This window comes from Trichoderma aggressivum (genome assembly GCF_033847375.1).
Source record: "Trichoderma aggressivum f. europaeum strain CBS 100526 chromosome Unknown scaffold_019, whole genome shotgun sequence".
In the NCBI taxonomy this organism is placed as follows: Eukaryota; Fungi; Ascomycota; class Sordariomycetes; order Hypocreales; family Hypocreaceae; genus Trichoderma; species Trichoderma aggressivum.
Window position 1 is genome coordinate 386,101 of NW_026946385.1, and position 22,776 is coordinate 408,876.

The 22,776-nt window shown below is 46.9% G+C and overlaps 9 protein-coding genes across 9 annotated transcripts; 6 read left to right on the forward strand and 3 right to left on the reverse strand.

Moving 5' to 3' along the window:
• Nucleotides 1–1,888: 1,888 nt before the first annotated feature.
• Triagg1_5495 (transcriptional regulator family: Fungal Specific TF) lies at nucleotides 1,889–3,833 on the reverse strand (the record flags this gene model as incomplete). Its single annotated transcript, XM_062900015.1, has 4 exons — nucleotides 1,889–2,453; nucleotides 2,522–3,127; nucleotides 3,184–3,587; nucleotides 3,651–3,833. 4 exons carry the CDS (start codon nucleotides 3,831–3,833, stop codon nucleotides 1,889–1,891), a joined length of 1,758 nt encoding a protein of 585 aa, XP_062755616.1.
• A 907-nt stretch (nucleotides 3,834–4,740) lies between these two features.
• On the forward strand, nucleotides 4,741–6,464 carry Triagg1_5496 (uncharacterized protein; the record flags this gene model as incomplete). Its single annotated transcript, XM_062900016.1, has 4 exons — nucleotides 4,741–4,844; nucleotides 4,902–5,029; nucleotides 5,093–6,124; nucleotides 6,205–6,464. 4 exons carry the CDS (start codon nucleotides 4,741–4,743, stop codon nucleotides 6,462–6,464), a joined length of 1,524 nt encoding a protein of 507 aa, XP_062755617.1.
• Nucleotides 6,465–6,920: 456 nt separating this feature from the next.
• Triagg1_5497 (transcriptional regulator family: Fungal Specific TF) lies at nucleotides 6,921–8,600 on the reverse strand (the record flags this gene model as incomplete). The annotated part of the gene is made up of 5 exons (XM_062900017.1): nucleotides 6,921–7,563; nucleotides 7,621–7,742; nucleotides 7,801–8,066; nucleotides 8,125–8,541; nucleotides 8,585–8,600. The coding sequence occupies 5 exons, from the start codon at nucleotides 8,598–8,600 to the stop codon at nucleotides 6,921–6,923; spliced, it is 1,464 nt and encodes a 487-aa protein (XP_062755618.1).
• Nucleotides 8,601–9,132: 532 nt separating this feature from the next.
• On the reverse strand, nucleotides 9,133–9,993 carry Triagg1_5498 (uncharacterized protein; the record flags this gene model as incomplete). The annotated part of the gene is made up of 1 exon (XM_062900018.1): nucleotides 9,133–9,993. The coding sequence occupies one exon, from the start codon at nucleotides 9,991–9,993 to the stop codon at nucleotides 9,133–9,135; it is 861 nt and encodes a 286-aa protein (XP_062755619.1).
• A 1,441-nt stretch (nucleotides 9,994–11,434) lies between these two features.
• Triagg1_5499 (uncharacterized protein) lies at nucleotides 11,435–12,421 on the forward strand (the record flags this gene model as incomplete). Its single annotated transcript, XM_062900021.1, has 1 exon — nucleotides 11,435–12,421. One exon carries the CDS (start codon nucleotides 11,435–11,437, stop codon nucleotides 12,419–12,421), a length of 987 nt encoding a protein of 328 aa, XP_062755620.1.
• A 971-nt stretch (nucleotides 12,422–13,392) lies between these two features.
• On the forward strand, nucleotides 13,393–14,244 carry Triagg1_5500 (uncharacterized protein; the record flags this gene model as incomplete). The annotated part of the gene is made up of 1 exon (XM_062900022.1): nucleotides 13,393–14,244. One exon carries the CDS (start codon nucleotides 13,393–13,395, stop codon nucleotides 14,242–14,244), a length of 852 nt encoding a protein of 283 aa, XP_062755621.1.
• Nucleotides 14,245–15,744: 1,500 nt separating this feature from the next.
• On the forward strand, nucleotides 15,745–18,273 carry Triagg1_5501 (uncharacterized protein; the record flags this gene model as incomplete). The annotated part of the gene is made up of 6 exons (XM_062900023.1): nucleotides 15,745–16,091; nucleotides 16,146–16,838; nucleotides 16,891–17,331; nucleotides 17,387–17,873; nucleotides 17,942–18,009; nucleotides 18,066–18,273. 6 exons carry the CDS (start codon nucleotides 15,745–15,747, stop codon nucleotides 18,271–18,273), a joined length of 2,244 nt encoding a protein of 747 aa, XP_062755622.1.
• An 878-nt stretch (nucleotides 18,274–19,151) lies between these two features.
• Nucleotides 19,152–20,429, forward strand: Triagg1_5502 (uncharacterized protein; the record flags this gene model as incomplete). Its single annotated transcript, XM_062900024.1, has 1 exon — nucleotides 19,152–20,429. The coding sequence occupies one exon, from the start codon at nucleotides 19,152–19,154 to the stop codon at nucleotides 20,427–20,429; it is 1,278 nt and encodes a 425-aa protein (XP_062755623.1).
• Nucleotides 20,430–20,933: 504 nt separating this feature from the next.
• Triagg1_5503 (uncharacterized protein) lies at nucleotides 20,934–22,647 on the forward strand (the record flags this gene model as incomplete). The annotated part of the gene is made up of 4 exons (XM_062900025.1): nucleotides 20,934–20,946; nucleotides 21,022–21,975; nucleotides 22,037–22,177; nucleotides 22,235–22,647. 4 exons carry the CDS (start codon nucleotides 20,934–20,936, stop codon nucleotides 22,645–22,647), a joined length of 1,521 nt encoding a protein of 506 aa, XP_062755624.1.
• Nucleotides 22,648–22,776: the final 129 nt, after the last annotated feature.

Genomic DNA, 22,776 nt, shown 5'->3' on the forward strand with positions numbered 1-22,776 from the left:
AACGCATAAGCGCCTGCGGTGATGGGTAAATGCTGCTAGAATAATATATAGCAATTGAGTCAGGAGAAATACGCAAGAAATGAGTTGGTGTACCTATCAATATACTCCTTTAGTGCCTGGAATCAATCCTCTTGTCGCCTCGCAGTGGCCTTACAATTGATGCGAGCCCACTCATTCCCACACCCGATGAAGCTCAAGTTATTCTTACAATCAAAGGCGTCTCATAAGGAACTATTAGATGTTCTGTTTCTAAAAAAAAAACAAAAAAAAAACAGCAGTACTAAATAAAATAAGTTTTGCTATGTGAACAGTGACCCAAGAGAGTGGAATATATTTTTTAATGTGCTGCCGAGGCGCAGCAGGCACCGACGATCTCATCATCGCCACAGCACAAACTTCAACCCCGCTCACCATCAGTCTCTTAAATACCGCGCATAACCACGTCCAGGAAAATGTCGGCAGTTCCCGAAGGTATGTGATAATTATAAATTGTATGCATAATAACGCATAGTGGTATTACGATATTGAAGCCCCAGTGAATACATCTGTAACACTTTATTACAGGATATGCGAGCAGCGATGCGTACGAGATTGTTCGCAAAATTGGTAAATCACGTCCATCTCCTCATTCAACATCTGAACTAATCAGAAGTCCTTTTTCCTTTCTTAAAAAAAAAGCCCCTGGCAGACATGCAGATATCTTTGAAGGTGTTCGGGTGAGGGATCTCAAGAGATGCATCGTCAAGCCAGCGAAGGAAGTAGGGAGACGCAGGATAGAGCAAGAGATCAAAATGCTTCGTTTTTTACAAGGAGGAACAAACATCGCAAAGCTCTATGACGTGGTACAAGACAATCAGGTATGACTATTTGGACTCTGATAACGGCACACGAAATCGAACTAGCTGGATAGACGCTCTGTTTACAAGTTAGCAGACTGAACCACTGTCATTGGTCTTCGAATACATCGAGAACACCGATTTTAGAACGTTATATCCTCGTCTCAGCCCCGAAGATGTGCGATATTATATGAGAGAACTTCTCAGAGCAATCGAATTTTGCCATAGCAAGGGAGTCATGCATAGAGACATTCGACCACACAACATTATGATTGACCACAGTCAACGAAAGGTGGAGATTTCTTTGTGGTCGTCAACCACTCCCTCTCTCTTTCTGGAATACCAACTGATGACATGCTGGGTACTAGCTGCGTTTATTCAATTGGGATTATGCCGATATCTACGTTCCCAACCGTAAATATAGTGTCCGTGTTAGTTATGGATTCATCAAAGCCCCCGAATTGCTTTTGCACTACGAGGAATATGACTGCAGCATAGATATGTGGAACTTTGGAGCGGTGTTTGCTTCTTTAATCTTCCGGAAAGAACCATTCTTTCATGGAGTGAGCAACTTCCACCACCTGCAGACCATTGCACGGGTGTTGGGTACTAAGGGCTTGCTCAACTATGTGGAGAAGTATGATATAGAAACTGACCCAGACGGCGTTGATGCCATTGCGCATTTCGAGAAGAGGGATTGGCAAAGTTTCTTCAACGAGTCAAATGAACGATATAAAAGCGACGAGGCTGTAGATCTCTTAGATAAGCTCTTACAGTGGGATCATGAAGTAAGAGGATACCCAATGGCTTTGGGAGATATGTTGCTTACAATGTATTCATAGCATCGACTTACAGCGGCGGAGGCTCTAAAACACGCCTACTTCAATTGATCATTACTGCAGCGGCTACCAAGCGCCAATATACTTTAGCTTGGGCTAATATAACATTTTGACCTAGGTGCAGATGTTCGTTCATACATATGACCTTGCAACAGCTACCATTGGCACTGTCCTGGTAAAAAGAAAACCACAAGGAGGATATCCATATGGATATCATGAACCACATCCTTCTTGGTATAGATTTGATGTAAGATCGTTCAAACGCCAAGAGGATTGTTCAAAATTTCCATTTAATGGTGCCTCCTGAGGTTCTGTGGTGGACATGTAATCGTTCCATAGAATGTCAAATCCAAAATCATCGGTATTCTGTAATGACAGAGCGATAGCGCTCGGCTCGTGCATTAGCATACCATCGAGCAAGTCGATAGATGGTCTGCCCCCCTCCTCAGTCGGCGAAAACCCCATGTGACTGATCATTGGTGAAGGGAGTCCTGTTGTATTGTTGCCACTCTCATTAGTAGGCGTAGGCTTCAGTATTCGTTCCAAAAGGATATTGCTCGAAGAAGAACTTTTTTGTAGCTGTCGGTGGTATGCTTCGATGGCTCTCGAGAAGTCGGATAGGATTTCAGCGTACCGTTGTGCCTGAGCACTCAACTTGGCAATCCGCTTCAAGACGTTCTGCGATGAAGAAAAGTAAAAGTTCGATTCCGAACTCGTTATATCGGGTGGCCGTAGGAGGGAGAGCCCAAGAATGAGTCCTGCAGCAAAAACCCACGCCCTGCCCAAGTAAGTATTTGATCAGTGTTGCGCATCTCTAGGCCCCTGATATTAAGCATCCAAACTCACTGTAGTATACACATATTACCCAGCAGGAAGTCGGACGTGCCAGCGTCATGACACATTTGTACAAGATAAGTAGCAGAGTCGGTACACACTCTTGCTAGCTCTTGAGCCTTTGCATCTGATGGTGAGGGGGCAAAGGATTGTTCCGGGTCACTTCGGTTTGCTTGTTTTTGCTGCAGCCAAGTGATAACCTCGCTGATGAGAAATTGCCGTGTAGTCAACATGACACCAAAATAATAGTTACAGGCTACATGAATGTTGCCAATAGCGACTTGTTGATGATTGTCTTCCACGCAACCGTCATTATCTCGTGTCAAAAGTTGACGCAAGGTTGGCGGTAGGCCTTGTGCCCAACCACGTAGTTTCTGCAAGAACTCTTCAGCAGTAGAAATGTCAAGAATTCCGTCCCGATTTATCTTCTGTGCTATTAGCTCGACGACAGAGCATGATTCAAACATGGCATCTAATGTCATCGAGGTATGAGCGAGTAATTCAGTTTTCCCTCTGGCCTCTTGGGCCTCGGGTTGGATATCTTGCGTTCCGCTCGGTCTACCAAGAATAGAGTTGCAAATGAGATCGAGAACTCGCAGGCTCTTCCATATTTGAACTCTTCAACGGCAAATTAGTTCATGGCAAATAGGCACCAAGGCAAGAGAGAAGCTTACCTCACTGTCCGTATATCGGCCGGTAAAGTCGCATTCAACTCCGGTAAGTGTAAACCGAGGATAGTGGCTGCTCGCGATGCAACTCCCAGGTACAACAGGCCCGTATTTCTACGACAAGCACAGAACATGTAAAACGCCATAAGTATAAAGTTTCTCACCATACAAAGACTCGGATTTAGCAGCATATCCTGGAAGCCGAGGCGTTGTGCCTCCGCAAAATAGTTCGAAGACGTCTTGACATCTTTGTCACCGTTGCCTCTGCAGTGGGCTCCAATGGCAATTACCAAGTACGCTGCCGTTATATCGTCCTTCGACGATGTATCCTCAAGTTCAAGTGTAGCGATGGTTTCGGAATTTAGCTGGCTCAATATGCCATCCGTAAGTAGATTGAGAAATCCATTCGACTTCGTTGATGGTTAGCAAAGTGTAACCACCTGTGTCGGAAGACGGGTACCGCAAACACGAACCGCAACTTTGTAATAGTGGATAAACTCGGTTCGTTCCGATAGGTCCAAGTTATCCACAAACTCAGTAGGCCTGTGAGATGTGGACCTGAGAGTGGCCTCCAACATCGAATTGCTCCGTCGACTTTCAGTGAAAGTTGAAGGCCCTGCAAACCGCCGAAGGACATTCCGGAGAAACTGGAGCATCGATATGGCAGCAGTCTTGCCCACGTAAACTGTCTCAAGAGGGTTAGCCAACATAATACTCGCTCTTCTGTTGATCCCCTTCCTCACCCTTTTCTCCCTTGGCAGTCAATAACATTCTAGCATTCTGGGCGAGCAGCGGCTGTGGGGCATCTTCGCTTCTAGCCTCATGATGAATCGGTACCCCCTCACGATCGCGAGAAGAGCCGATGCGATTTGCTGGGGATAGCTTCGCTCTGTCGCCATAAACACAACTGGCGCCAAGTCCTTTTCGGGAACAAGAGGAGCACGGAAGTCGGGAATCGCATCGCTTCCTTGACAATCGGCATGCCTCGCAGGCTCGTACGGAACGCTTCCTATCCTCAAGCCTAACTCTATGTCGGGGCATGGCTTTGTCGGTTCGGATGCAGGCATCCGCAATCAACCAATAGACAACTTGCGGCCGCGGTGGAAGGAAGATAGATATGAACGGCGAGAATGTTATAATGATCGAACCGATTGATTGTTCCCAAAAATTGCGGATGTCGTACGCTCTTGTTCTTTGCTACGCGCAATGCACACGCGTTCACGCCTGGTTGTCGCTCTTCATATGTGCGGATGCCGGAAGGCCAAGAGTCGGACACTGTGAAAATCCATGGCGGATAGAGGTCCCGACGCTACTTTACAATGTCCGCTGCGCTGATGAATCAGCGATCGTGAACCCCAAACAACCTTGAAACTCCCCCAGGTTGCCAAGGATCGGGGCTGACAGAAGTCGGGGTAGATCCGAACTAGACAAATTGAAATATGCTAAATGTTTAAAGATTAATCAACTAGATCCTCTTAGAAAAGCGTTGATGGTCCTTTTGTCCCTGTCAATTCAATTGAACCTATCTCATAACAAAGACTGATTTGATACGTTTGTCTCAATATGTCAGCTGAACAAGCTTCCACAATAGCAAAGCCTCAATATGAAGAAGTGGAACACGAGAAGTTACATGATGCTGCTGAACGTGGACAAGCAGCAACAGACGAGTAATTCTCGCTTTCCTCTTCTAAGATGACAAGGTATTAACCATTTGTGCGTGCTAGGCATGGACAGTCTCTTGTACAGCTAGATCCGAAAGCCGAAGCCAGGCTCCGTTGGAAGCTCGACCTCTACTTACTTCCATCAGTTGCCCTACTATATCTCTTCTGCTTTATTGACAGAGCAAATATTGGTATGTTGCTTTTCCTCCAATGCCGCAGCCGTGGATGTTTTAATTCGTTGACTTTTGGTCAAGGAAATGCTCGCCTTGCAGGGTTCGAGAAAGATTTAGGCCTGACTGGCTACGACTACAATACTGTTTTATCTATTTTTTACATCTCCTACATTATCCTCGAGATACCTAGCAATATTCTGTGCAAGTGGATGGGTCCAGGATGGTTTATCCCAGCCTCGTCTCTCGGGTTTGGCCTCTGCTCCATATTTACTGCTCTTGTTCACAACAAGGCTCAAGCTTGCGCAGTACGTTTCTTTCTTGGGGCGTTTGAGACTGGTTTACTGCCAGGTATAGCTTATTACCTAAGCCGTTGGTATCGTCGATCTGAGTTGGCGTTTCGGCTGGCCATGTATCTGGTCATGGCCCCCTTGGCTGGAGCCTTCGGTGGGCTTCTCGCATCTGCCATTCTCAAGCTACCCCATTTTGGTGGCTTTACCACTTGGCGCATGATCTTTGCCATCGAGGGTGTTATCACGGTTGGACTATCGATAATCTCTTTCTTCACCATTACTGATCGCCCATCAACGGCCCGTTGGTTGACCCAAGACGAAAGAGATCTTTGCATTGCTCGGATCAAGTCCGAACGTGTAGGAACAACAACTCTTCTTGACAAAATGGACAAAAAGAAGATGATTCGGGGAATTAAAAATCCAATGACAATTTCCACCGCCATCATCTTTCTTTTTGTTAACATCACAGTACAGGGACTTGCTTTCTTCACCCCAACGGTGGTACAGACGATCTACCCTCACAATAGTGTCATCTCTCAACAACTCTATACGGTACCTCCATACATTGTTGGTGCATTCTTTACTGTCGTGTTTCCTCTGCTCAGTTGGCGAATAGACCGTCGTCAAATCATCATCGCTGCTAGTGCACCGCTAGGGATGACCGGATACACCATGTTTTTGGCGAGCACCAATCCGAGGGTCAGATATGGCGCAACGTTCTTGATCACGAGTTCAGTCTTTGCTCTTGGCCCAATGGTTAACTCACAAGTGAGCGCCAACGTCGTTACTGATTCGGCAAGAAGCAGCGCAATTGGGTTTACAGGTATTTCACACTCTTACTTCACTTAGTCACTACAACGATGCCGGTACCAACCTCCGCCGTACTAACAACGCTCTTTTTAGTCATGCTTGGCAACATCGGGGGTCTCATCTCAACATGGAGCTTCTTGCCTTTTGATGCACCCAACTTTCATATCGGCAATGGTCTCAATCTTGCTACCACCACGATGGTGCTCATTGTGAGCAGCATCATGTTGGTGTGGATGGTTAGAGACAACCGCAAACGAGATGGCCGCAATGTCGAAGAACAGCTGAATGGTGTGTCTCCAGAGGAAATTGAAGACCTTGATTGGAAGCATCCGGGATTTCGCTGGAGGCCATAAGTTGGGAAAGCGTCTATCATGATCAGCACTATATGTTGCAATCATTAGCATTAGTTAATCCTGACACCTTCAAACCAGTTGCATGATGGTTTCATACATGGGCTTAGGAAGTTGCATTAATCCAATTACATTTCATGATATTGCGCACAGATTGCATCCACCCGAGCTACACGAGGATGGTTTAACAGTGTTGATTGATAACAGGGGTAATAATTATCTACAAAGAGCATATTCTCCAGGAGCGCCGTAGTGGAAATTGATGGGGTCTTCCGAGGATTTGCGATATTATGTATGTTTCTTCAGTTGTATTTCTATGCGAATTGGAAGGAACGGTGGTATTTCCACACAAGAAAAGACAAAACCTTCCAAGAGTAACCAAATCAACGTCTATCCCGGTCCGTCGTTACTCTGAATCGTCGACATTGCCACCAAAATGTATCGTGTGGGTTCAACACATCACAAGAACATTCGAGACTCGGGGGGTATAGCGTCGCGAAGAGATGCAATTCCAGTGATGGATGGGTATTCTGACAAGAGATCCATGAACTCAAGACGCAGAGTTTCAGGTACGCATAGAGAGACAGATCCAATAACAAGGCTCCAGAGCAAGAAATGGTTGTCGCTACCCCATGAGACCAACACATCGCGACTCTTCAATGCCAGTAATAATTTATATGCGTACGATGTGGCTCCGGTATTGTCCATTCCAAATTTTGCCCGAACTTCACTAATGTAGAGGATACCGGCCAGCCTGAAGCATTCTCTTCGTTTTGAGAATTGGGTAGCTACACTGTCCGCCTCCCTAGGCAATGATAAAAGGTCATAAAGAATTGGGGCAAAGTGAAAGCCCGGGAACAGAACGGTGCGCCAGAAGGCGTCGCCTCGTGTGTTTGCTTCGGAAGTTAAAATAGAGTTGACTTGCTGTATCGCATCAAAGATATGGACAACTGCTGGATCCTGGCTTAGTGTGCTATTGCTATCGGAGGGTTTCGCCGCGGGCATTACGGCAATTCGGAGTTTGCTCTCATTTGATAAGATACCATATGGCTGAGGATAACGTGGCTTTATATCTTGAAGATAGCTACCGCGTATATCAATCCTAAGGGCAATAAGTTACATTTGTGACAGCCCGGAGGATGAAGCGCTGGGGCCATACCAATACATCATCATCCAGATAATAGGCAGCTGCTGTAGCGCTGTTAGACCACCAACACCGCTGATGGCGTGTGAGAGTCCATCAAGATGCACATTAATGAGATGCGGGTTGCTTGTCAGATTCTACAATCGATCAGTCCAACAAAATCCCGTGATTTATAAAGGTTCAATCAACACTTACTGCGAATGCTGCAAATGTGAGAATTGCTATGATGGTTTCGAGATTGGCTCGTTGGGTGGGATCATCCAACCGTCGTCGCAAAGCTCTTGTGGCCATGAGAGAGTATCTCGCATAATCTATACTACTCTCATGGTCCCCAGTTCCCACTTGCTTCCTGTGCCAAGCGGAAGACGACAACATCTGTGTAAGTGATGCGGATCCCTGTAGAATATCGAGAAACCCAATCTCAATCATGGATTTGAAGATGACACAGCCTCCGCCGTACACTAAACCACAGTGGTGAGCAAACTAAACAACCAGAGGGGGGAAACGCATTATACGAACAATGATTCCATAACTCGCGGGCGCGTGGCCGTTGATCCGAGGGCACCAGCAAAAAAATGCCAGCACCCTCTCTTCCGCCTATGAGGTCTTGTCCTGCCGGGTTAAGCCGCATCACTTCATTGGCCTGTGATGATGCAGACTGTAAATCTAATGGTACTGGTTCACCGTGCTGTGGTCTTAGAGTTGCATCGCGCGATAAAGCCTGAAGCCATGACCCAACATCAAGGTCAACGGTCAAAGCATTCCGCGGTGGAGGTGGGTTGCGCCGACGATAATCAGCTTGCGCTCGGCTTCTCACACGCCTCCGAGTTTCAGTATCGCCACGTATGTTTGTTCCAGAGACAGTTATGAACTCAAACTGTGGGCGGTTACTATCACGGCTGCGTTCCGCTTGCCCTAGGGACTCGCTCGTTAGCGCTACATGGATTGTCTCAGCATAGCGTGAGGCACATCGACTTACTTCTTCTCTCGTCCATCAGGAGGAATGTATCAGGAGTCAATTATCAGAGAAAGGTAAGTTTTGAGCGTGAAATGTAACAGAAAATGAAGAGAGAATAGATGGCTGCAAATGTTGTGTCTTTATTACGAAAATGTATAGAAGAGTTTCTTGTCTGTCCCATCGAATCGAGTGAGACTAGAAGTAGGCTAAAATCGATGGCGCAACGCGCTCCACTCCTCGGCCATTGCTTAGGTTCTTTGGCTAAGCTATCCCAAGTTCTAACAGTCTCGCCACAACCAAGAATTTAAGTTTACTTTGCCATCCTTATAAGATATCTTGTTAATGTATTACCCTCTTGTCGGCATAAAATAACACTGTGCACCTCTATCGGCATGACCGGCAATTTACAGCTATTCACCCACATGCTGGGTACGGAGTGCTTACAGCTAAAAGGTCATCCCGCAACTTACGCTGATGCAGTTCAAATAAAGGCGTGTCACAGAGCCACATACAACTCACAACAGAGGATGGTGTAATAAAATTGCATTTAGCGCCTAATTGTCCATAAGCTATCCTAGGAATTCTGCCACCTCCTTCGCAATCAACGGCCCATCACTCTCAACCGCAAAATGACCAGCGTCAATTAGTTTAACTGTTGCGTTAGGCAAATCTCTCTTATATGCTTCAGCCCCGGGAGGGATGAAAAACACATCGTTTCTGCCCCAAATTGCCAATAGAGGGACTTGAGAGGACCGGAAGTACTCGTGAAATTTCTCATACAACGGGACGTTATTTTGATAGTCCATAAAGAGATCGAGTTGGGCGTCCTTCCTGCCTGGGCGTTGCAGCAAAGCGTAATCCAGTGTATAGGATTCGGGCGCAATTGTCTGAAGGTCTGGAGTACCATTCTCGTATTGGAACTTTGTAATGTCAAAGTTCAACATGGCATCCGCCAGCTTGGATCGGTCATCCGAAGTATTCTTGCTGGCCCAGAAATCTTTGATAGGTCCCCAAACGTCGCCGAAACCCTCCACATAGGCATTTCCATTTTGTGTAATAATTCCCTCAACTGCCTCTGGGCGACGCAGTGCTAGGCGCAAACCCACTGGGGCGCCATAGTCGAAGACATAAACAGAGAATTTGGTAATGGAGAGTAAGTCTAGAAACTCGGCAAGGACATCTGTGAGCGAGTCAAACGTGAATTTGAAGCCTTCAGGTGTCTCGGTAAATCCGAATCCAGGAAAGTCTGGAGCAATGACTCGATACTTGGTAGCGAGTAAGGGAATTATGTTCCGATACTGATGCGACGATGACGGGAAGCCATGAAGAAGGAGAATAGTCTTCGAAGGATAGGTGGGACCCTGCTCTCGATAAAACACGTTGACGCCACTCTTAGGCAGCGCTACGCGAATGTTCTGAGTTGCGGCCATTTTATTTTCCTTAAATACTCGATAAATATGTCTGATGTGTTGTTGGCGATGGTAACTACCTTGTAGTATCTCGAAGCTCGTTGGTGTGAATTGCTAGTGTTGGTGTGCTGGACTATTGACGAATTCCTTCAAAGACACTCAATGCGGGAATTTATACCATTTAACATGTAAGAAAGACGAGTTGCTCCCCTATCTTCTTCTCAAACTCAACTAGGAGTATGTTGATTCCACGTTGGTTGTCAAGTCACGTCAGAGCTCGAGATGGAATTACTCACCCAAACCTATTCTCATAGCTCGAGTTTCAAGTCTAAATTCGCTGCAACGTCATTCACTAAACCCCATGGGGGAAATGCTGGTTTCGTGCCACACATTGTCGTGCGCTAATTGCCCGATAGAAGCAGTCGCTGAATCCTAGCCTCAACAGACGGGAAGAACGAAAAGTTTAAACAATTAAAAAGAATAAATTGAAACTGAGTCCATCCAAATGGAGGTAATGCTCATTTCCGTTTTACCTTGACTAGTCAATTAATGTCGCACCAATGCTGCCATTTAACATGTGAGCTATATGTTCTTTTAGTATTCAGAACTCTGGGTTTTCCACCAGCCTATGTTGAAACCTCGCAATATTTCACGGATAAGCAACATGACCCCTCCCTGAGAAGACATGACACGCGACAAGTAGAAGCAGTTATGTGCTTCAATGCTCGAAGTACGTGCTTTGTTGGGCGCATTTAAACAGAGAACTCTGTTCCGCCTGCTTTGAAGCAAAATATCGCTTGACTCTTTTCTAGGCATAAACGCAACATTTTTATGACGTTATTAGGACTAGACTTGGGCAAGCTTTCTCCGGAGCGGAGATACAGCAAGCACGATACCATCCGGCAATTGGCGGAAACAACAGGCTACACATTTCCCAGCTTAACAAGGCCTTACTCTCTAGAATACGGCATGCGCTAGACCAGAAACAGAGATTGCTGCTCCCTGACCTTGCATATGAGCCAGTCCATTAGCTTGGATTAAAGAGCTCATACGGAGGACCCCGTATTATTAAGATACGTAAAGGGTAGATATCGCCAGACAAACTCATATATGCCTACAGTTACATCATCAGAGATGCAGATGTAAATTTTCTAATGCGCCCTTGACAAATCAGGACAATGCCGCCGTTTACTATCTACCTAAAGACACGCGTAGTCATGGAGCGTAGGAGAGTTGCGGCGAGAACGGCGACTAGATTTGTCACGTTAAGAATCTATCGGTGGCGCCAGGACCATCTACGCATTACCTTATATAAATGGAGAACGCGCCACCTCAACTCTGAACGTTTATATTTCATCCTCTGAACTCATTGTATTACACTGTTAATATAGATTCACAGCTGAAACTTGAGTCTCGACAATACTTTACATTCAAACAACATCTACTTGACCTCTCAGATAAGATGGCCAATACTACTATGGACGCCATTGTTATATCAAAGTTTGGAGGACCTGAAGTTCTCCAGATTCAACAAGTGCCAAAACCAGAGCCCGTTAACGGAGAGGTGCTTGTGCAAGTTTTCGCCTTTGGCGTAAATCATGCCGAAATGCACATGCGCAAGGGCGAATGGGATGAATGGAACCCAATTTCCGGATTAGAATGCGTTGGAGTTGCCGCAGCTTGCCCAGGTGGCGAGATCGCAGTCGGTACCAAAGTTGTCGGTGTCATGGGAGGCATGGGTAGGAATCGTCCCGGAGGATATGGTTCATTCGTAAATGTTCCAATTGCGAATGTCGTACCAATCAAAACAGAGCTTCCTTGGGAACAACTCGCCGTTGTCCCAGAAGTTTACTCCACAGCATATTCTTGTTTGTTCACAGTTCTCGACCTGAAGCCTGGCGAGTCACTGCTTATTCGCGGATCAACATCAACTATCGGGCAAGCAGCTCTTCACTTGGCCGTTGACGCCGGTGCTCGAGTTACAGCGACAACGAGAAGGAAAGAGAGGTTCGACTTTGTAAAGGCGAAGGGCGCCGTTGATGCCAAACTCGAGCACGAGGGTCTCCAGTCAGAATTCCCCAGTGGCTTCAAATTCGACAAGGTCCTAAACTTGATCGGCAATCGAGTTTTGGTGGAATCTATTTCTTTGGCGCGACCTGGTGGCCGCATGCTTCAAGCCGGTTGGCTCGGTGGTTTGGATCCCGTTGTTGACTTCAATCCCATGATCCAGATGGACGCGGGAGTGCACTTCAGCCTATTCCACAGCAAAGTGTTGGGCTCGCCAGACTTTCCCATGTCTGGCATTCCCCTTCAGGAGATCGTTGGCAAGATTGAGAAGGGGGCATGGGATGCAAAACCCGCGTTTGTTTTCGAGTATAAGGACATTCGAAAGGCGCATGAGATGCTAGATTCTCATGATGCTGGTGGAAAGATTGTTGTCAAACATTAGAAGGCAATTTTACCTAACCTGAAGGCTATCAAATAGAAAGAACGAAAAAATATTATAGAAAGCTACATCACGTTAATGTTTTAAGCTCGTGTTGTGCAATACTAGATGATTCTATTCATGTTACTATCAAGCAGGTTTTATTTTATTGTCCATAATGCAGTGAGCCTCAGAAGCTTAAGAATTGTACGTTCAATTATCTTTGCAACTGTAACCTCAATTACATACATAGCCAAAGTCTCGGAAATATTTTCAGCTTCGTTGCTGTCCATTCCAATCTTTTTCCATTCTCCATCTTCTCTTCGACAAGAATTCTTTTCTTCTCTCATCTGGTCAATTGGTAACTGAGCCGCGTATCTCGACAGGATTACTAATGATCGCGGTTCGCGTTTCCTCCTACCGCGATTTATTTCGACCGGTGAAACTCAAATTTCTGTGAAAACAAGGTTCTCCATACGTAGAAATCACCCACAGGCCCGTAGATCAATGAAATCTCGGCTGTGGCATTATATTACCCGAACGTGTTGAATTGGGCCCGTCGTTTAAGCTTAAACAGTGCCTTGTTACATTGTAAAGCTTCTTGTCGTCTATAACACGGTGTTTATGTGGCAAACCTCGGCAGATCTTACATGCAGGCAAACAAGTATACATCTCTCGAAAAGAGATACACCGGCTCTTCAGAAACAACTGATGTCTGGATCTGACGCTACTCGTGTTTACTTGGAGCAATTGTTATGAGGCCTGCGTATGGGCGATACGATTAAGCCATTCGAGGCCGCATCTAACCGCTCTAGAGCTGAGCAATTGGCCAACTTTTTAGCCGCGCCCTGTGAAAGACGATTGCTGGTTGGGGGTTTATGATTATTCTTTGAGCATTTGGGTCTCTTATATATCTGGGAAGTTATCCCATGATAGAGAGGGGAGCCGCTGGCCGACGGAATAGTTGCATGAAGTAGAACTTCCCACCATACAATATGAGCGTTGGATTCTTAGGCCTAGGCGTGATGGGAACGCCCATGGCTCTCAATTTGTGTCGCAGATTCCCCACTACTGTTTGGAATAGAACGGCCTCTAAATGCGGAGCGTTGGTACAAGCCGGAGCTGGGCTTGGCCAGACACCAGCCAAAGTGGTCGAACAATCCGATGTCATCTTCACTATGATGTTTGATGGCCCTGCCATACGGTCGGTAATCGATGACGACTTCAGGAAGGCCCTTCGTGGAAAGACGCTTGTCAACACAAGTTCAGTTTCTGTGGAATTCAGTCAGAGCCTGGCAAAAGAGGTCCAGGAAGCAGGCGGCAAGTTTATCGAGATGCCCGTCAGCGGGAGCAAAGTGCCGGCCGAAACAGGGAATCTGGTGGGAATGATGGCTGGCGACCAGGCCGAGTGCGAGCGCATCCGACCTTTTGTTGAGCCAATTACCAGTGCTGCTGTTTATTGCGGGCCTATCGGGGCCGGCCTGAAGACAAAGTACGCGGTCAACATTTTTCTCATCACTGTTACCGCTGGGCTCGCGGAATCGATGAATCTAGCCCGAGCGCAGGGTCTCAATCTTGAAGCATTTAGTAGTGTGCTGGATGCTGGCCCCTTGGCCTCTGCTTATTCGAAGATAAAGCTAGCCAAAATGGCCAAACAGGACTGGTCTGCCCAAGCGGCTGTGAAGGACTGCTATAACAGCACCGAGCTCATTCGGACAGCGGCGAAGGCCGCAGAAGCAAAGACTCCTCTTACCCAAGTATGCAACTCTTTGTACAAGCAAGCGATAGATTCTGGACTGGAAGATGAGGATATGATTGCCGTTTATAGGGTCTTGTCGGAGCAATAAGAAATGCAATTCATACATTTTATATGATCACAGATCTTGTAAGAGGTCAATAGAGCTGGGGGTTTCATCGATCTGCTTTGCCACGTGGACGACACATAGGCCGAGGTGCGTAGTGCTTGATGTTCTGGATTAGACAATCTACATAGATAGGTGAACCGGAATAGTATTCCGAGTACTCGTATTGCGATATGGAGACATGTGTGCAGGCATCATGTGTCTTGCTTAGGAATTGCTGCGTTTTCATTTGTTCATGTGCATAGGCCGCTTTCATCAGCTCTTTCAAGACTCACCTCACACAAGGCCAACTGGTTTAGCTACTGTATTTAGGCTGCTTTAGAGTATTTTTGTAGAGGGCCGAATCAAAGCTTCGCGTTGCTCCATGTTTCAGCTGGATAAAAGGCATTGCTTGGCATTGTTCATGATGACGAAGGCATTCATGTTGTGCTGGTAGATGAATGGGTTGCATTTCACTTGCTTGTAATGTTCTATCCACGTGGTGTATATCCAATCATGCTATATGAGGGAAGCAGGACGCCACACACACTCTTAAATGAAGGATTACGAAGCTGGCAAGCTGGTACCTGACGGCTATAGGCAGCTAACCCTGTTCTTGGACCGACGACAAGCCAAGGCTAATTTTGGCGTGAGGGATGTCTAGCGCGGAGATTTGCAGATGCGTAGAGGCGCGTGAAAACTTCCCGAGTCTGGGAGTGATGCTGCATCGTTGCTCTGAGGAGCACATTGGCTCTGATATACAGTAGGAGGATTGCTAACTATGCTTGTTATAGAGAAATAAAATGCTGATTTGTTTTCGATCGATCCCTTATTGTGGTAAATTAGGTAGGCGTAACATCTCTGGGCTGTGCTATGCGGAGAGAAAAAAACTTGACAGCTCGTGTGAGAGGACTGATTCTGCTGCTTGTCAACGCATCTCGGCTTACCATTTGGGACCTTTTCAATGGTGCCCAGAAAAATACTCGAGCCGATTAACCGATTCATTTACAAAAAGACCCTGGACCAAAGCTAGGGTCTGTTGTCGGTGCTAGCAACGGATCCACATCCGCTGGCTGTTTTGTTCGTGCTGAGTCCGTCAAGGCGTTGCCATTATCTACACGTGTAATCTGCGACTCCATTGGATTGGAGGAGGTTTGCCCAAATCGGGCATACGAAAAGCGTTGTTAGTGCTGGTACGGGTCGGGATCGCATCCGAACTACACCGAGTTTGAATGGAGTTGTGATAACACCTTGATCCAAATGGAAGGTGAAAATAGACCAGATAGCTAGCCGTGTCGATGCATGCCTGGGTACATGTAGGCAAGCAGCGGAATCGATTGTATTAAATGCCCCTAGCTCTCGGTCGCGTTTTGTTTTCGTCTGCTTTGGTTTCGTGAGCGGTTGTGCGTCAAGAATCACCTTCAGTCGCGGCTGCTTGGTCTCTCGTTATTGCCATTCGTTAACCCGAATCTCAGACCGGTAGAAAGGATAAATTCGTTATCCACCATGAAGTCCGCTCCTCTCTTGGGAGCCATTCTCGCCGTGGTGGTTGATGCTGCGCCAACCGTCGACGAGCTTTATCCCTATGCTGGGCCCAAGGTTCCCGTGGGCGACTGGCTTGACCCGACTGTCAATGGCAATGGCAAGGGATTTGCGCGACTGGTAGAGCCGCCTGCTGTGAAGCCAGCTTCTTCAAGCCCGACCAACAACGTCAACGTCATTTCCCTTGCATACGTACCAAATGGCATCAACATCCACTATCAGACGCCCTTTGGTTTGGGAGAGGCTCCCTCTGTCGTCTGGGGTACCAGTGCATCTGACCTCAGCAATACCGCTACCGGCAAATCTGTGACGTATAACTATCGTCCATTGATCCCATGTTAAATCCAGCTAATGAATACGCGCAGATATGGCCGTACTCCTTCGTGCTCTTCCGTTGTGGTCACACAGTGCAGCGAGTTCTTCCACGATGTCCAGATTGGCAACCTGAAGCCCGGAAAGACCTACTATTACCAGATTCCGGCAGCCAACGGTACCACTGCATCCGATGTTCTGTCTTTTACGACTGCAAAGGAGGCAGGTGATGCCTCTGAATTCACAATTGCTATCATCAATGACATGGGCTACACTAACGCTGGTGGAACTTACAAATATCTGAACAAGGCCATCGACAATGGCGCCGCATTCATTTGGCACGGAGGCGACATTAGCTATGCCGATGATTGGTATTCTGGAATTCTTCCTTGCGAAAGTGACTGGCCTGTCTGCTATAATGGCACCTCTACTCAGCTGCCTGGAGGTGGCCCCATTCCGGAGGAGTACGACACTCCTCTCCCGGCCGGAGAAGTTGCCAACCAAGGTGGTCCTCAGGGTGGAGATATGAGTGTCCTATATGAGTCGAATTGGGATCTCTGGCAGCAATGGATGAACTCCGTCACTCTCAAGGCCCCGCATATGGTCCTGCCCGGTAATCACGAAGCCAGCTGCGCCGAATTTGATGGCCCCGGCAACCCTCTCACGGCTTACTTGAACAAGAACCAGCCCAATGGCAGTGCTGCCAAGTCTTCCCTTACATATTATAGCTGCCCGCCTTCTCAGAGGTATGTTGCCAATACGTTGCAATGTGAAAATATAGCATCTAACGACAAGCAGGAACTTTACGGCCTTCCAAAACCGATTCCGCATGCCCGGAGCCGAGACTGGCGGTGTTGGTAACTTTTGGTATTCATTCGATTATGGCCTGGCCCATTTCGTTTCCCTTGACGGAGAGACGGATTACCCCAGCAGCCCCGAGTGGCCATTTGCCAAGGATGTGAAGGGGAACCAAACGCACCCTTTTGCCAACCAGACATATGTTACCGACAGTGGTCCATTCGGCGCGGTTGATGGTGACTACAACGACCGAAATGCCTATGCTCAGTACCAGTGGTTGAAGAAGGATTTGGAGAGTGTCGATCGCTGCAAGACCCCTTGGGTTATTGCCATGAGCCATCGCCCATTCTATAGTTCCCAGGTCTCAGCATACCAAAAGACCATTCGCGCGGCTTTTGAAGATCTTATGCTGCAAAATGGAGTCGATCTATATATCTCTGCGTATGCCCCACGACCTATTTGCCCAACCTGGATTACGAGTACTAACTTTGTATAGACACATTCACTGGTATGAGCGTCTTCTTCCTCTTGGAAGTAACGGCACAATCGACCAGGCCTCTGTGATCAACAACAACACCTACTGGACAAACCCAGGATTTTCCATGGCCCACATCATCAACGGAGCTGCAGGAAACATTGAGAGCCACAGCACTCTTGGCTCAGATCCTCTCTTGAACATTACTACGTACCTTGACCAGACCAACTTTGGACTTGGTGAACTGACTGTTTACAACGCCACTGCGCTTTCATGGAGCTACATTCACGGCGCGGATGGCTCCACGGGCGATGAGCTTACTCTTTTGAAGCGAGATGTAAAGGGAACCTGTGGCTCCTCTGGCAGCTCTTCCGCAGCCACCAGCGTCGTCGCTGCGACATCTACCTCTCAGGCAGCCGGTGCAACGACGATCACCGAAGTCGTCACCAGCTACACAACTTACTGCCCAGGTAGCACTGTTTTCACAGCCGGCTCCAGCACTTACACTGTTACCCAGGCAAGCAGACTTGAACCTTTTGAGCAATCCTGATCAAGTTTCACTAACTAGCTGTTTAGGCTACTACCCTCACCATCACTGATTGCCCCTGCACACTTACCCACACCGTCTCGAATGGAGCCACAATGTCAGTTTTACTCCTTCTTGAAATGTAAATTCTAGGTACTGACAGGTCCGATTTAGAACTTCCCAGAGCACACCCGCCGGTGCGACCGAGCCAGCAACAAGCTCTCCCGTGGCATGGAACACCACATTGCCTACTGGAGGAGTGACCACCACCACCACTGGTGGCGTTACTGCTCCCACTGTGCCCGTTGGCAGCAGCGCGAGCCGCACATTGGTTGTTCCAGGCTTCGCCTGCGTCTTTTTGGCTTTGCTGTCACTTCTATAGAGTTCACCATTGCGTATAGAAAAAACCGTAGGATGATGGTGCGCGAATGAACACTGAATGCCCTAGCAAAGGAAATAATATAGTATTAATTGAAGCCATGAGAAATGAAAACCCTCGTCCTGTTTAACAAATTCCAATGTCTAGGTGAGGAAACGGTTTACGACTTTTTTATTTGAGTATAGGTAGCTTCACGTGTGACCTGTTTATTCGCGTTCTGGCTTCTGCATCCTTGTAGATCGCTATGAGTACAAATTGCCATGTCCATGACTTCGAGCCCCGCTGAGGCTTACACGTCGAAGGCCATAGAGAACATCCGTTAAAATAGTACGGAGGCGTCACTTTTGCGCCTTTTTTTTCTTTTCTTTTTTTTGGTGTGTGAAAGCCTTTGCGTAGAGTCACGGCAAACACAAGCTGGCTAGCAGTCTCTGTGCCTCCCGTGTTTTTAGCAAATGACTCCCTCGATGAAATTTGCAGTAGTGCAAAGAAAAAGTTATAATGATGCAGATACCTGTACTCCGTACAGTTCAAGTTTGTCATCCCTTATCGCGCTGACTCTGAGACACTTTGTTTCATGTGTAAAATTGCCACAGCCTGCCCCGCGGGAAGTGACTCTTCGTCAATATTTTGTCGCGCTTGGCAGCACGTAGTGACTCATCGCAAGGCTGAGTGCCCCTCAATCCAATTTCGAGAAACAAACTTGCAAATGGGCCCATCAAATACCCGATTTGCAAGTCACTCCTAATGCTAACCACGGGAATATAAGTCGAGGAGAAACTCCCTGCAGGAGTCAATCTCTCTAGCAACTAACTTCTGCTTCACTGTTCATGAGCCATCTCACCACTCCTCTCAATACTACCCAGTTACAGCTACCCCGCATAATGGACTCGACCCTGTCATATCCCATGCCAGACGGCGTCTACGCCATCCCACATGATGAATTAGACCTCCGATCAGACGACGAAGTGGACCATGATCTCTTCAATCCTAAACCCGTCTCGGATGAGAAGAATATCTGGTTCTTCTGGCACAGTGGCATCGGCAAAATGCACGGCTATACTCGGCGCACAGTTCGGAATTGGCACAGAAGATTTTCCAAGAAGGGATGGGTAGTCCGCGTCCTGGATTTTGAAGCCGGCTCTCCCTTGAATGTGGCACACTACCTCGACATTCACGACACAGATGTGTTTCCTAAAGCGTTTACGGATAGCGCGGTTGGCGGCCATCACTCATATCAGCATATCTCGGATCTTGTGAGATTTCCCCTCTTATTGAAATATGGAGGCGTCTATGCGGACGTAGGCATGGTTCAAATAGGAGATTTGGACCGTGTCTGGAACGCTACAATCGGCGACCCTAGCTCACCATACGATGTTTTCACATATAACATGGGCGGACCCAAAGAGCGCGGCATGGCAAACTATTTCCTCGCCTCAGGACGAAACAATCCTTTCTTTCTACGGTGTCATAAGCTGTTGCTTGCACTGTGGGCGGAAGATGGGGGAAAGACAAGCACCGAGGGAATGCATGCTAGCCCATTGTTGAAAGGAATTGCCTTACTGGATACTGGTCACTCGATGGAAGAGAATGGCAGAACATATGGACGAGAGGAGACTGCCAAAATGTTGACCGATTATATCATCCAGGGACAGGTTATTACCATGGTCATGGGCTTGATCGACCCAGAAGATGATTGGAACGGACCGAAATATGTGACAGAGCACATCTATGCATACGACTACATGGTTGGATCACAGCTCATTAATGAGATCACCGCATGGAACGGCCCTAAACAGTTTGAGCTCATGTCTCTGCCTGTTGCTAAGGCCGGTGAAGAGGAAAGCGACGACCAAAGACTCGCACGCAAGATTGTAGAAGACTGCCTATCCAAAAGTTTTGGCATGAAGCTCGCTACAGGTATAATTGTCAGAATTATGGGCGAGACTTTGAGCTCACTATGGAGGAACAATGAGGGCAGCGATAATGTCCCAGGAACATATGCACATTGGTTGAGATATGGTACTCTGTATTGGTGCCCAAAAGATCATCCCGCCAAGCTGGGTTTTACAGAGATGCCGGCTTTCAAAGTTGGCCCTCTATTGGGCGAAGGAGAAATTGGACCCGGTGCCAAAACAAATGATTTTCGTGTACCGAATTAAGGATAACAGATGTCGCAGCTTGACGAATTGGTCTTCTTCGACACCTATCACGTAGTCTGTGTATAGCATCATTAAGCGTTCTTGTCGTTTTTATAGAAACAAATTTAGACAAACTATTTATTATTATTAAATTTGAATCATCTCATCACTATGATTTCAAGGTATTTTCCCATGGGGTTGACGTTGAACTCACATAGTGCGATTCCCGAGTTCGGGAATCACAGCTACACGGTGTTGCCTCAACCACACGACGTCTGGATGTTTATTACCCGAGTTCGGGCAGTGTATTCATCTTTAATTTTGAACTAATGTAATGGTACGAGAGGATTGGTTTCTCAGAGCCCGACTTCGGATAGCCAGAAATGATGATGGCCTCACGGGTTTATAAATAGACCTATGATGGGACACCCAAAGAAAATTCTCAAATCATAGATGAACCTCGACATGAATATTAATCCCTTTTAGAATATTCCACGTGTTGTTTTCATTGTTTAGAGATACGTGATGAGTTTCACGAGTATGTTAAAAGGATGCGCTCCTGTCCACATGAAGACCGTGTATTTACTTACACAATATCTGACACGATATCTAGTTCAACTCCTCATTGGGGCGTTTGTTGCGCTACCAGTTGCTACGTTACTATATTCGGTGTTCTACTACCTTACCGATGTCCACCGTCTACGCCGATTTCCTTCACCGTCTTTGACGGCTGCATTGTCGCCTTTGTGGATGATGTGGCACAATGCTCGGGGCAAAAAGTATGAAGCTCTCGACGTGGCACACCAAAAGCTCGGCCCTGTTCTTCGAGTCGGTCCTAAAACACTCTCCTTCTCGGCTCCAGAGGCATACAAAGATATATATGGTCATGGTTCTCCAATTCTCAAGGATATCTTTTACGATAATTTAGCAAACGGCAATCCATCCATGGGGGATGCGACAGATCGCCAGCTGCATTCAATCAAGCGGAAGAATCTGTCAAGTATTTTTTCAGCAAAAAACATTCTGAGCATGGAACCTAAAGTGACAAGCTCGGTGGAGGAGCTACTTGCAGCGATTCGTATCAAGCTGAACGGAGGAGCTTTATCCAACGACGACAAGCACGTGGTTTTAGAAGGCGTATTTGATATACAGCCCTGGTTGAACATGTTTTCCTACGATGTCATCTCCAAGATGCTATGGTCTTCATCCTATGGGTTTCTAAATTGCGGGAGCGATGACTGTAACTCCATGGCCGTCGATGGGCGCGTCATGAAAGTGTCAGCGATCCGATGCTTCCAAACTGGGGTGCAATTCAATGCACTTTGTGCACATCTCCCCCCGCCATTGTATCAAATTTCAAGGTTTGTTACGAAGCCATTGTATCAGACGGCAGCTGCAGATCATTTTTCAGGAATGGCAAGATATGGCATTTTCAAGCGTATGGAACGGGGTGATTCCGATGACGTTGACTTCTTCTCTTTCTTCCCGACACAAAAGACCAAGATCTGCCCTGTTCCTATGGAGTTGCCAGAGCTTATTGCAGAGTGCGGTACATTTTTAAATGCAGGTATGCCAAATACATGTTAACAGTGTTGCATGCTCTCGTCTATCTTTGCTAACATTTTCAGGAAATGATACCATCCAGATCTCACTTACCAATACTATTTATGAGCTTGCATCCCACCCAGAATGCCAACAAAAGCTGTATAAGCTCCTTACCGAGTCGTTGCCAAAACAATCGCAGCCGATTGCTTCATACATGGAGCTGAGTAAGATACCTTTTTTGACAGCAGTTCTGGACGAAACATTCAGGCTATTGCCTCCAGTACGGTTCAATCTCCCACGAATAATTGTTCAAAACGGAGCTGTAATTGCAGGCCATCATGTTCCAGCCGGAGTGACCGTTTCCTCCTCTGTGTATATGATGCACCGAGACAAAAGCCTCTTTCGAGAGCCGCTGAAATGGCTTCCAGAACGATGGCTTCCCGAAAACCCAGACTTTTCGGATGCAGAAAGAAGAAACTTGAAGGATTTTGTTCTACCGTTTACATCAGGAGGAAGGGCTTGTATTGGGCGCAATCTGGCTTACATGGAATTGAGCGTTTGCATAGCTGCCCTGGTGATGGCTTTTGAATGGGGTATTTCCGAGGATGACAAGAAGAAGTTTAGCCATTGGGAGAGCATAAATTGTACTCCTAGAGGTCTCAAGGTCACTGCCCGGCCCAGATCAACGCCTTGATCTGCCAGAGGATATCAGTCTATGAAATGATTATAACAATTTGCTGCATCTTTCCATCGCATTTTGCCTTTAACACAAATCTTTGAGATTTAAGTTTGCCAAGAAAAGCGTAACTTTGTGAACACCTCT